This window comes from Hippocampus zosterae, chromosome 2 (genome assembly GCF_025434085.1).
Source record: "Hippocampus zosterae strain Florida chromosome 2, ASM2543408v3, whole genome shotgun sequence".
Taxonomy (NCBI): Eukaryota; Metazoa; Chordata; class Actinopteri; order Syngnathiformes; family Syngnathidae; genus Hippocampus; species Hippocampus zosterae.
The window spans coordinates 38,238,767-38,252,874 of record NC_067452.1 but is presented as its reverse complement, the minus strand read 5'-3'; the positions used below and the strand labels follow the sequence as shown (position 1 = coordinate 38,252,874).

The 14,108-nt window shown below is 45.1% G+C and overlaps 1 protein-coding gene across 3 annotated transcripts in view; it reads right to left on the bottom strand.

The window, feature by feature from the left end:
• Positions 1-14,108, bottom strand: part of scn1lab (sodium channel, voltage-gated, type I like, alpha b) — a 40,749-nt gene that overhangs the window by 3,342 nt on the left and 23,299 nt on the right. For all 3 annotated transcript variants that reach the window (XM_052059133.1, XM_052059132.1, XM_052059131.1), the window contains 10 exons: positions 13,805-13,919; positions 11,684-11,922; positions 11,439-11,612; positions 10,956-11,312; positions 8,450-8,980; positions 4,927-5,062; positions 3,239-3,393; positions 2,945-3,118; positions 2,588-2,710; positions 1,701-1,976 (listed from right to left, as the gene is read on the bottom strand). In XM_052059133.1, coding sequence (XP_051915093.1) covers positions 1,701-1,976; positions 2,588-2,710; positions 2,945-3,118; positions 3,239-3,393; positions 4,927-5,062; positions 8,450-8,980; positions 10,956-11,312; positions 11,439-11,612; positions 11,684-11,922; positions 13,805-13,919 — 2,280 coding nt within the window. The remainder of the gene's footprint in view (positions 1-1,700; positions 1,977-2,587; positions 2,711-2,944; positions 3,119-3,238; positions 3,394-4,926; positions 5,063-8,449; positions 8,981-10,955; positions 11,313-11,438; positions 11,613-11,683; positions 11,923-13,804; positions 13,920-14,108) is intronic.

Sequence of the window (14,108 nt, the reverse complement as noted above, 5' to 3'; positions counted from 1 at the left end):
CCAAAAATGATTTTGACACCCCTGCTCTAGATTGTCCCTAGCAGTGATGGTTGTTCGTCAATGTGTGCCCTGCGATTGGCCAGCAACCGGTTTAGAGTGTCTCCCGCCTACTGCCCGAAGCCGGCCGAAATAGACTCCAGCACCCTCCTTGTGAGGATAAAGCGGATCGCAAAATTTATTTTTTTTTTCGTCTTCCCACTTAAAAGTAAAATCGAACGGCAATGAAACTAGTCCAAATTTGGCCATCTTTGAGTTGAACATTTCAAGCGTATGACCTCAGGCTTCACACTTAACCCATGAACATGCACTTGGGGATATAAAGAGCTCGTCTGTATTTGCTGTAATATTGAGTCATGGGAAGTTTATTTCACGCTACGAACAGACGTCGATAAATGACTGCTTTTGTAACGTTGCAACAGGCGGCGTGTCTTTGCCTTTCGCTATGCTCCTTTAGTGTCCTTACGCGAAACAACGTGAAAATGATTCCGTGAATTTACTTGTTTCTAAGTAAATTATTTTCCCTGCTCTACTTTTCCCTTGCATTTGTTGCTGCACGTCTCAGAAATATTGAAACGCGCGACTTTTGCCTTGGTGCTCACAGCCTTTAAGCTGCAAACATAAAACAATTCCAAACGAACAACCTCTGTTCGCCGCCACGTCTTCAATGCGAACAGTACATGTCAGGAAGGCTAAGGGGAACAAAAATATATCGATTTTCTTCATTTTGGGATGACTTTTTCTTCCGGCATTGTGGCTCAACAACTCCATTGATCAATTTTAAGTGATCCCTCGAGTAGCCCTCATCCTCAATGAACAAGGTCAAATGGGCACTAAAAGGGCCTGCAGTCAAAGGAGAAGAAAATGAAGGGCCATGTCAGGCTGAATGCAGACATTGTAAGCAAACGACTCACAAAATTAGATTTAAATATTGGGTGGAATCTCGTGCTCCCAGACCTTGGGGGGGGGGGGGGGGGGGGGGGGGGGGGGAGCTAAAAATGTTGCTCGGATCTCAAGGACAATTGTCTTCAGTGTACAGCTACAGTTGAAGGAATTGGCTTTTGAAGGAAAATGTATCTACTATGAGGAGGTCTCCGGTGCACTGGTTAAAGGAGACTTTAATTCTTCTCTTCTTCCATCTATTCTTCTAAAAAGGTGTATTGTGGCATTATCCATCCATCCATCCATCCATCCATCATCCACCGCTCATCCGGGGCCGGGTCGCGGGGGCAACAGCTTTAGCAGGGAAGCCCAGACTTCCCTCTCCCTAGCTACTTCGTCCAGCTCTCCCCGGGGGATCCCGAGTCAAGCTGGGTGACATAGTCTCTCCAGCGTGTCGGGGTCTTCTCCCGGTGGGGCATGACCGGAACACCTCACCGGCGAGGCGCTCAGGAGGCATCCGAATCAGATGCCCAAGCCACCTCATCTGGCTCCTCTCGATGTGGAGGAGAAGCGGCTCGACTCTGAGCCCCTCCCGGATGACCGAGCTTCTCACCTTATCTCTAAGGGAGAGCCCGGACACCCTGCGGAGAAAACTCATTTCGGCCGCTTGTATCCGGGATCTCGTTCTTTCGGTCACGACAGAATATTGTGGCATTAGTTGTTCCGTAATATCTTCCGACAGTAACGGTTACTTATTAGCCTCTATTCCAGACCCGTAACGTTGAACGACACACAAGACGGGACCTTTTTGAACGCCTCACCACTTGCAACAACGCCAAATAACCAGCGCCGACGTTGTCAAAATTGATTTTGACGTTCTTCCACCGGGCGCTGTCGTTGACCAGATTCAGGCACTCGGACTTGTTGTTGACTTCCTCGATGGGGAAGACCTTGTCGGTGGTGGTGTTGACGCAGTAGTAGTACTTCCCTGCGAACAGGTTGACCCCCATGATGCTGAAGATGAGCCAAAAGATGAGGCAGACCAGCAGCACATTCATGATGGAGGGGATGGCCCCCAGTAGTGCGTTGACCACAACCTGGACACGTTCAAAATACAGACAAACTCAGCACCTTTTTGTTGCTCAAATGAAGGGGCTCACTTGACTATTGTTTTGTTTTCTTTTTAAATATATCGATACAAAGGCTACATTGATTGTGAGTGGTATCTGCACACAAAAGCTTTTTACTACCAGACAGTTAAGAAGGTGAAGGTTGATTCAGTAAAAGTGTACAAATTCATAGGGAAAAAAAGCAAAACGGGAAAAAAACCTTCGAGGCAGGATGAGGTCACAACATTTTTGTCTGACTGTAAATGAAAAAAGACACACAACAAAGAAAAAAGATTACAGGTCACATTTACAAGGCACCAAACAAGCAGCGTCAAAAAGCAATGTCTGCCATCCCATCGACACAATGTCAAAAGAAACATGCAGATAGAAGAAGTGCAGAGCTGAACTGGAAGGAGAACATGCAGTTTCATTTCAAAAGTTACACGTTTTTCGATTCTCATGTCACGTAACCATCGCTACACAACGATTAGTCAAGAAAACAACGTTGCCAACGACGTCCAATGGCGCGCTTAACGTGATTTTTTTTGTCTCAGAATTACTTGGCGACAAAGCTCGACTTGCAAGAGCGTCTTACTTACCCTCATGCCCTCGAAGCGAGAAAGGGCTCTCAGTGGGCGGAGGGCTCGCAGTGTCCTCAGAGATTTGATGGCGCTGAGCTCAGAGTAGCCCAGAGCGTTGGCCACCAGGCTGACGAGGGACACCTGAGACCACACGGCGGACGGCATAAGCGGGGCGGAAACCGTGAAAGGCCACAACCAATCTTACTGATGTGAACACGTTGAAACTCAATGTATTCAATTGCGGGGGAGAGAGGAGCCGCCGCGGGTGCCCGCGCCGCCATCAAAAAACAGTCGTGCAATCTTCACCACTTTTTCGGCATGCGCTTTGTTGTTTGAAGCGGTTCTTAGATGAAAGATGTTCGGAATCGTACGTACGTCAACAATGAGGAAGTCGAGCCAGCACCAGGCATTGGTGAAGTACTTGACAAAGCCGTAGGCCACCCACTTCAACAGCATCTCCAGGATGAAGACATACGTAAAAACCTTGTCTGCGTACTCCAGCATTGTTTTGATGGTCCTCCTCTGTTCAATATAAATGTCTTCAAAAGCCTGGGCAAAATTGAGTTTTTGTTTTTTTTTGTTAGTTAAAAAAAAAAACGTTACGCCATGATGGGAATGAATGAACTTTGAGTCGGGTACGGGTGAACGAAACCGCACATTGAGACTCACCAACGCACCACTGCTGAGCAGGATCATAAAAATGATAAAGGATTCAAACCAGTTGTGCTCCACGATGACAAAACAGGTTTTCCTGAGTGTCCACCAACTCTTAAACCCGGCTGCTTCCTCATCCACCTGGCAGCACTGGAATCTGCTTACGCATCCTACAGTTGCGGAGAAAGAAACATTTGTTTTCCAATATAAGCGGATTTTCTTTGGGATTTCATTTCACTTTTCACAGTTGTGAATCGTGAACCGCCAATCGGCGGGGATTTACTACAGTTGATTGTTAAATTCCATGCTCACATGCAACTGAGCAGGATATTTGCACATGAGGAACGGTGGCCGAGTTGGACAAAATGCCAGGTTAAATTATTAAAGCAATACTATAGTAATCCCTCGTTTATCAGGGTTAATGGGGACCAAAACCACCTGCGAAAAACTAAAATCCGCAAAACAGCGACCGATAAACCTAAAAAAGGTTGTTTTTTTTTAAAGTCCGCAAACGGTCCGCGAGAAGCTACAAAACAACAGCGAGTCACATCGAGGAACATATACAGTACTATAACCATAGTAATCCCTCGTTTATCAGGGTTAATGGGGACCAAAACCACCTGCGAAAAACTAAAATCCGCAAAACAGCGACCGATAAACCTAAAAAAAGTTGTTGTTTTTTTTTAAAGTCCGCAAATGGTCCGCGACAAGCTGCAAAACAACAGCGAGTCACATCGAGGAACATATACAGTACCATACCATCCCTCGTTTATCGGGGCTAATGGGGACCAAAACCACCTGCGAAAAACTAAAATCCGCAAAACAGCGACCGATAAACCTAAAAAAAGTTGTTTTTTTTTTTTAAAGTCCGCAAACGGTCCGCGAGCAGCTGCAAAACAACAGCGAGTCACATCGAGGAACATATACAGTACTCTACCATAGTAATCCCTCGTTTATCGGGGTTAATGGGGACCAAAACCACCTGCGAAAAACTAAAATCCGCAAAACAGCGACCGATAAACCTAAAAAAAAGTTGTTGTTTTTTTTAAAGTCCGCAAACGGTCCGCGAGAAGCTGCAAAACAACAGCGAGTCACATCGAGGAACATATACAGTACTACACCATAGTAATCCCTCGTTTATCGGGGTTAATGGGGCCCAAAACCACCTGCGAAAAACTAAAATCTGCAAAATAGCGACCGATAAACCTAAAAAAAAGTTGTTTTTTTAAAAGTCCGCAAAGGGTCCGCGAGAAGCTGCAAAACAACAGCGAGTCACATCGAGGAACATATACAGTACTATACCATAGTAATCCCTCGTTTATCTGGGTTAATGGGGACCAAAACCACCTGTGAAAAACTAAAATCCGCAAAACAGTGACCGATAAACCTAAAAAAACAACTTTTTTTAGGTTTAAGTCCGCAAACGGTCCGCGAGAAGCTGCAAAACAACAGCGAGTCACATCGAGGAACATATACAGTACTGTACTCCATGTATATTAAATATTAGAAGAAAAAAAACATGAATTTGTTTGAAAAAATCCGCGATGCACCGAAGCCGCGATAAACGAACCGCGAAATAGCGAGGGATAACTGTACTGCCCCCCCACCCCCCAAATCTGATGAGCATTTCTATGCACCGTCACTCAGAGCACTTCTGTCCCACTTTTCGTGAACCTATCAAAGTCTACTCGTCGCCATCTCACCCTCAGTAAAGCAGGCCTCTGGGTCCATCGACTCTTCTGGCTCCATTTCCACCGAATCCACCCCATCTCCTGGAGGGCGAATATCAACAGTGCTCCCTTCTGACGAGCTCAGATGTTGGGGCTCTATGTCGAGTTTCTGTATGAACAAGGTAAAGCGCATCAAGTTAAAAACAACAACAACAAAAACTCCCACTGGAAGAGTGGTTCCAGGACCAAATGTCCTGAAGTGGTTGTTCAATGTAATTCTCTTCTCAGACTAGGCACTGGCATAACAGAGTTGGACTCTTCTCGAATGTCCTCCTCATTGTCATCACATGCAATTGATCAAATGTACCGACAGGCTTTTTGGCATGACGTATGTCTGAAGGCTCAAATCATATCATCGAGCAACACATGACATGGGGGAGTTGGACATTACTGTAATGCAACTGTGGGTACGTTTGATGTGACCTCAGTTTGAGGAAGAGTGCATGCAGTATTCCAGTGCATCATCAATCCAAGCCTGAAATTGGACCAAGCAAAGTATGTGCGGCATTTTCACGTCGACTGAGAAATTAACGACCCGATTAATTTTGAGTTTATCTTTCTTTTTAATGAACTCTTTTGCCGCATCTACCCCCTTCCCCCCCGCCCCATAACGTACAGTCCACCCACCCAAAATTCTGAAGAGCAATTTTCCTCAGTGACATGAAAATACATTATTTCCATTCCTTGAAAGCAGTGTTTAAGCTTTTTTCTGTTGCGCGGAAGTCGAGAGATGACCACATTAGCTTACCAGCAAAAACCAGCACTGCGCACTGTTTATAAGACAGCATGTAAGTCTGGTGTTTTCGTTTTTCCCACGTATATAACATGGCATCAAGTCGATATACCGTATTTTCCACACTATAAGGCGCACTTAAAAACCTTCAATTTTCTCAAAAAAACGACATTGGGTCCTATATTTCAACGTGCTTTATATATGGTGTTAACAGTCTCTTTGCATTCCCTATTGAGTTTCCCTGTTAGTGCTCCTATGCCATCTAGTGGTGATTACTAGCAAAAACCATTTGTAACCTAAAAGGGTTCTGCCCGACACTAATTGACAACTACAGTACTTTGTGAGGTCTGCGCAGCCATTATCCAACGAAGATTATACCAAAAGCTTCGTTAACTACTGACTAAACGAAGGAAGACAAGCAAGACCTCTAAGGATATTTAGCCCCTTGCGGAAGTGAGCCCACGAGGTCTGTGTGCCTTTTTGGTTGAATCAACTGTCTTCAGAACTTTTGTTTTTCCATCTATTTATTTTTTAATGGCATTTGTATTTATATGTCCGTGTTTGTGACCAGTTCTCATAGCTTTGTTACAGCTGCAGATGTTGGGAAGGCTCTGTATAAATAAAACTGTACTGTGTTGTATTCCCTTTCGCGTAGCACCATCTAGTGGATGAATAGCACAACCGCAGCCACTGTTGGAGCTTCTATTTTATGTGTCTTACAATGCAGTGCACCCTATATATGAAAACAGTTTTAAAATAGGCCATTCATTGAAGGTGCGCCTTAAAATCCGAAGCACCTTATAGTGCAGAAAATATCGTATACGGATTTATAGCAGCTATCGTGTGTGGATCAAAGTGAGACGTATCCGTCTTGCTCGTCGTCTTGTAGTTTTTGCCAAGGAAAACCTAGCATTGCATACAACTTGTGACTTTTCATTTGGCGTGTGACGTTTTGAAACATGTCATCCTACACAGTGCAGCAGCCCTGATTGCAGTGGGACCCAGCTAATAGGACATGGGAATGATGGAAGCATGCTTCTCACGTGTGCATCGAGTTCTGAAAGGATGCTGCCTTACTCCACCTTGGTATTCGTTTTGCCTTGATGGGTTATGGATTCTATGAAGTGATGCCTGGATATGCTTTTATCTGGAGGAGGCTGCCTTAGCACGTTATGCTACGCTTTGTACCTTTGTGACAAGAGGATCACTATTCCAAAAGGGTGTTTATGCAGATGATTGATACATTATTATTGGTTATTAATACTTTATAACACTTAAAAGTTAAACCATCCACAGTGTGTTCGTGTACTGCTGAATAGGGACGAGTTGGGAATAAAGTAAAGTGGGTTGTGGGTGGGGCGGAGGGCAAGACCAGGCAAAGAACGAAAATGGGCAGTCATTAAGAGTAATGAGGAAAAAAAAAAGCCTTTTCTTAAATGACATTGGCAGTCCTCATGATGGGTGCTGATACAATAAAGTGGTCTTACAGTTCTTCTCTCACTGAAAACCTCGAGAGCGTCTGTGATATGGCTGCAGTAACAAATGGGAGGGGGAATTAACACAGTAAGTCACGCACACCACAAGCCGGCATTCAACCTGGTGTCTGTGTTCAGGTTTGCGATCGGATTTTCTAGCAGAAGAGACGGTTACATAAACGGCGCACATCATTTGCCACGACAAATCTTCTCCGTGTTATTGCAGAGTCCGACACCTGGAGCTATAAAAGAATGGTTAAAGTGGGTAGGTGACATCATCGGGACACGTTAGTACCAAGTGCAAGATGATGATTTGATTAAATCCGCCAAGTGGGGCGCAGATCGAACCACCCCATTCAATCTGTGGAACTGGAGTGGATTTAAAAAAAAAAAACTTACAATGAGTGGCAATTTTGTACTTAGCGAATACACGTCACTGCCACCTGCAGGACACAATGGATCTTAAACTGCCATTATACTGTAGTTTCAATCACAGCGGAATGGGATCTGGGAAATAAGGTGGCGACAAAATCTTATTTTGTTTTACTTTTGAGTTGCAATTAGATTGCTTCTCGCCAGCATAGGGAGGAAGTGCCCTATTGCAAGCCTCCTCGCTGCCCATCTTCAAAGCCCTCCTCAAAACTCACTTGTATTCTTTGGCATTCGACTCAGCATGACTTAGATTTGTTCTTGATTTTACCGTTTGGTGCTTTCTACCGCCTTTATTGCCAATTTGTCTTGCTGTTTATTGTGCATGTTAAATTTTCACCGTGTACAGCACTTTGTATGCAGCGATGGCGGTTTGAAAGTGCTCTAGAAATACTGTTGAATTGACTTCAGATCTTTCTCAATTCAAGTTGCAGAATCTGAGACGATTTACAACGACCTGACCTTTGCTGGTCTGTTTTTCCCAAGCAATCACCAAAGCGAATCCAAGTCGTCAGCTTTGTAGGCAGGAGATCATTCATAAATTTACAGCTTGTTTGATTCCCTCTTGAGCATGCCATGGAACCCGTCCAAAGTGTCATCTGCCCTTATCATGATCTAGCTTGCAGTTCATCGGGAGGGTGTGTAAGCAACATACATCATCTGACTTTGTACCAACCTGTCCACAAAACAAAACGGTAGCACCATATCTTACCATATTGAACGACGGTGGGGCCATGAACGGGACGGTATTTGGAAACATCAATCATACCAAAACCGAAACTATTCTCGCCAAAGTCCACTTTTTAAAATGCAACACAGACGAAAAGATCAAAACGGGAAGACGGCAGTGCAATCTTACCTCTTTGCTTTCCTCCACGTCTGAGGAATCGCTGGTCAAGTCCTCGGTGTTGAGGTTCTCAAAGTCGGACTCGCCCACGGCGATCGGCACAGTGACCGTCAGGCTCGGGTTGTGAATAAACGACATGTAGTGACAGTCGTCGATGGGGTACTTTTCGGTGCTGTCCGCGTCGACCGTGACCCCGACAACCAGGCCTCCGCCTGGACGCCCGTTGCCCTCAGCTGTAATGTAAACCCCGCCGGGGTCTTTGCTCATTTCCATTGTCGTGTGATTGGTGATGCAGTTGCCTTTGCCATTGCTGTGTAGTTCTTCCAGGGGTTTGCTCTCTTCATGCAGGCTGGAGCCCTTCCCGTCCCCACCAAAAATCAGGCTCCGCAAGAACTGTCGGACGGCGGATTTTAAAAAGGCGATGCCGCGCTGGATGCGGCCGACGGCAATTTGCAAGTTATTCATCTCGCTGTCGTCGTCAGTTGCCGCCAAGTTGTCAGCGCTGAATGAGCTCAGGAGCAGAGCCAAGAACAGGTTCAGAACCTAATAAGAACATGGGGGGGGGGGGGGGGGGCAGAAGACAACATGAATGACCGAGCTAGATTATATTTCAACTATATACAGTGGTGGGCGGCCCGGTAGTCCAGTGGTTAGCACGTTGGTTTCACAGTGTGGAGGTACCGGGTTCGATTCCAGCTCCGGCCTCCCTGTGTGGAGTTTGCATGTTCTCCTGCGTGGGTTTTCTCCGGGTGCTCCGGTTTCCTCCCACATTCCAAAAACATGCGTGGCAGGCTGATTGAACACTCTAAATTGTCCCTAGGTGTGAGTGTGAGTGCGAATGGTTGTTCGTTTCTGTGTGCCCTGCGATTGGCTGGCAACCGATTCAGGGTTTCCCCCCCGCCTACTGCCCGAAGACAGCTGGGATAGGCTCCAGCACCCCCCCCCCCCCCTCCGCGGCTCGGAAGATGAATGAATGAATATATACAGTGGTACCTCAACTTATGGAATGAATTGATTCTGGAAGAAATTTCTTAACTAGAAAATTTGGAAGTCGAGACGCATTTTCCATGTAAATGCCCTAATTCGTTCTAAGCCACGCCCACCCCCAAAATTCAGACCTAAATGTTTCCTAAAGCATAAAAATGCATCAAAATATGTAACAGATGCATGTTACAATTAAATTAATGCACAATAAATGACAGTTGTGCATAATATAAAAAACAAAGAATAAAAAATTGTGGTCATTCAACTTTTAACGGAGTCCTCATTGTTTTTTGCCCGCCTTAGTCCATGTTCTCTCTCAGGAGTGTTTTTTTCCTGGCGTTTTTAAAACCTCCATTATAATATAAAATACTGTCGGAAACACAGACCAATCGCAGGCACTGAAACTCTTCTCACAAGACCCGATCAAACGACATATTTGCAGCACCTTTGCGAGTGGGTGTGCAAGGCAGCCGAGGGATGAGGTGTTAAAACAAAGCGAGGCAGAAAAAAGGGCATTCAAGCCGTTTGTTGTTAATGTTTGAGATTGGTTGTTCCCAAGATATTTTTACAAATGCGGGCTTATCAACAACTTGAAACGCTTTTTGTACTTCATGTTGCGCTGAGGAAAAGCACTGGCCTGCACTCGAGACTCTCGCTACGTTTCAGACTTATCAAACGAGCCACGCAGTAACGTCACGAGCGGGTAAAATTATAAGCAGCTCGCTCGCAGACGCGTGGTCGGAGGCACGTCAAAATTCAAATATTTGTAGAGGAGCGATTCAAGTGAATTTTCCATGTGACCTTGCAAACTAAAGAGTCCTCCCGGCTCAGCTGCATCATCAACAATCAATCATTTTTTAAATACAGTTGTGCTTTGAGATACGAGTGACCCGATTGAGAAGTTTTTCGATGAGCCATCATTTGGCTTAATTAGTTTTTATTCTTTTTTTTTGCTGTGACTTATGAGCGCTGTATGGCGGGAGTGGCATGTAATGAATAATTTGTGAAAAGAACCTTTAAGCTGATTAATGCAGTTGAGGTTTTAAGTTAAGTTAAATATAAAGATAAAACGAGAACCAAACGACTTTGCCTTAGAAACGCCCCCCGCTAGCTTAATGCTAACTCCTATGGCAAACGCCACAGACAGGCTAACGAATAGCATCAAAAGATACGTCGAGGTACCCCAGACTTAAACAACAGTCAAAGTCCATCTCCTGTTTTTCCCAAAAACAAGCTGCTCTCATCGCCGACCTTTCTCTTCACGGCCAGTTTTGAAAAACTCATGACTGGGACTGGGTGACAAGATCTAATCCTTCCACTTGGTGTCACTTCAGAATTATGTTTCGCGGAAAGCTGTCATGAGCCTGAGCTATGGGAGGCGGTAAGAGAACCCCCCCCCCTTTCCCTGCTACCACAAAACTCTCAGGGCAATGTCAGCGTAAAAAAAAACAAAAAGTAACAAAAGTAACATCCTTTTTCGGCATGCACTAATGTGCAAATAAAACCAACTAAAAAAACCAAAGGAGATGCATACCACCAAGTTTCCGATGACCATCACCATCATGAAGACAATTAGACACATTGTTGGTCCTGCTACCTCCATACAGTCCCACATGGTCTCGATCCACTCTCCACACAGCACCCGGAACACGATGAGGAAGGAGTGGAAGAAATCGTGCATGTGCCAGCGCGGTAGCTGACAATCCTCATTTATGTTACAGACAAACTCCTTGTAGCTCTTCCCAAAAAGTTGCATGCCCACCACGGCAAAGATGAAAACGATGATGGCGAGCACCAGGGTCAAGTTCCCCAGAGCCCCCACTGAGTTGCCAATGATCTTGATCAGCATGTTCAGAGTTGGCCAGGATTTAGCCAGTTTGAAGACCCTCAGCTGTTGTAAAATCGAGAGCAAAAAACAAAAACAAAACAAAAAAAAGTCGCATTATTATTATTATTTTGACAGTCTAGATAGCTTGTTTTTTTTTAAGTTACCGGTAAATATGACAGTGTCCCTTACCAGTCGGAAGGATCTGAGCACAGACAGGCCCTCTACGTTGGCCAAACCGAGCTCCATCAGACTCAGACTAACAATAATGCCGTCAAAAATATTCCAGCCTTCCTGGAAGTAATAGTAAGGGTCCAAAGCGATGACCTTGAGGCACATCTCTGCCGTAAAAATGCCAGTGAATACCTATTTGGAAAAAAAAAAACATTTTATACATGTACATCAGTGGGCATCATTGTTCAAATGTTACCGGGTACCTGGTTTCCAACCGAAAGGACGTTGTTGAATTCTTTCGTCATCGGGTAATGCTCCATGGCCATAAAGAGGGTGTTGAGGACGATGCAAGTTGTGATCGTCAGATCAACAAATGGGTCCATGACCACCATGTTGACAAACTCCTTAATTTTGAGCCATGCGGGGCAACAATCCCAGATCAAACAAGTGTTGGCAAATCGATACCAGCAAGGGGGGAATTTTTGCCTCGACTCTTCAAGCTCTGAAAGGGAAACATTGAAATGGAATGAAAATCACAGGAGGCTGGGGGAGGGGACTCAAGCAGTTGATTGTGATTATTTTTTGTCATTGATTCTTCTCTAGCTCATTAGATGTCCCTTGCCGATGCTTAAACATGTGATGTGAAGAGTGAGCCAAGTATTGGGGCTTGGCCTTCCACTTTAAAACCTACCTAAAAAAAAACCTACCTAAACAACAACCAACTTTTTGAACAATTTCAATCTGGATTCCGCACACAACACAGCACTGAAACATTCATTCATTCATTCATTCATTCATCTTCCGTACCGCTTGATCCTCACTAGGGTCGCGGGGGGTGCTGGAGCCCATCCCAGCCGTCTCCGGGCAGTAGGCGGGGGACACCCTGAATCGGTTGCCAGCCAATCGCAGGGCACACAGAGACGAACAACCATCCACGCTCACACTCACACCTAAGGACAATTTGGAGTGTTCAATCAGCCTGCCATGCATATTTTTGGAATGTGGGAGGAAACCAGAGCACCCGGAGAAAACCCACGCAGGCCCGGGGAGAACATGCAAACTCCACACAGAGAGGCCGGAGCTGGAATCGAACCCGGCACCTCTGCACTGTGAAGCCGACGTGCTAACCACTGGACTACCGGGCCGCCAGACAGGAAACAATTCATACACATAAACAACTGCTCTTCCTACACTGCCCCACTGTCCCAAGGTGTCCCCCAGGGTTCTGTGCTTGGTCCTCTTCTCTTCATTCTCTACCTTTTACCCCTCGGCTAAATAATTCGTCATCATTGTCTCCAGTTCCACTGCTACGCTGATGATGTCCAATTGTATATATCCACCAAATCATTTACCCCAACAACCCAGTCCACCCTGTCTAACTGTCTTTTAGATGTCAAATCCTGGTTGCAAACAAACTTTCTCACTCTTAACTGTACTAAATCTCAACTGCTTTTAATCTGTCCTCGGTCGCTCACCCAAACAACCACCAACGTTACCCTCACTATAGATAACTTCACCCTGTCCCCCTCCTCTCACTGTCGTTATTATCAAAAAGGACCTACCAGTGTCCTTTTTGATAATAACCTCTCTTTTGACCAACACATCACCCAAATCACCAAATCTGCTTTCTTCCACCTCAAAAACATTTCTCGTCTCCGCCCATCACTTTCTTTCAACACTGCTCAAACCCTCATGAACGCCTTCATCACCTCCCGCCTTGACTACTGCAATAGCATTCTCTACGGTGCAACCTCCAAACTCCTCAATAAACTACAGTACATCCAGAATGCCGCCGCCTACTCACCGACACCCGCACTCGTGATCACATCACCCCCGTCCTTAAAAACCTCCACCTCCCCTCCTATCATCTTTCTGATCTTCTTTACCAATATACTCCTTCCCGCAATCTCCGCTCCTCAAACACAAACCTCCTCGCCATCCCCGTGACCAAGCTCAAAACCTGGGGGGACCGAGCCTTCTCTGTCGCCGCCCCCACCCTCTGGAACGCTCTACCACAACACATCCGCAACTGTACTGACCTCCAATCCTTCAAATCATCCCTTAAAACTCACCTGTTCCGCAATGCTTTTAATACCTTTTAATCTCTTTTACCCATTTGCTTTTTGTTCATCTAGTGAGGATCAAGCGGTTCGGAAGATGAATGAATGAATGAATGAATGAATGAATGAATGAATGAATGAATAAATGTGCTTTTGTAAATTATGTATGCTTGTTTCAAGTGCACATTTTTATCCTGTGTTTTAAGATCTTGTAAAGTGTCTTTGAGTGTGATGAAAATAGCTTTCAAATAAAATGTATTATTATTATTATTATTATTATTATTATTATTATTATTTAAACCTGTTAAGGGGAAGAATTCTGACCTTCCATCGTGTTGGTGAGGATACTGGCCACACTCATGGCTCTTTGCCTGCCTCCTGGTCCATCTAAATAATCCACAGCGCGTTGCTTTCTCACCTCAGTGTCTGTTGTGGTACCCTACAGGAAAAAAAAGCACAATCACAGATATTGATGGAATACTTAACCATAGAGTCATGAGAAAACTACAATGTAGAGTCGATCAAGACGGCTGCCAAAATCCGTGAAGTAGATGTCCGACCAGGTTCACCCAAAGGTCAGACTGAGCAAAGTTGAGACAAATAGACTCCAAGTCACAGTCCGCAGGTG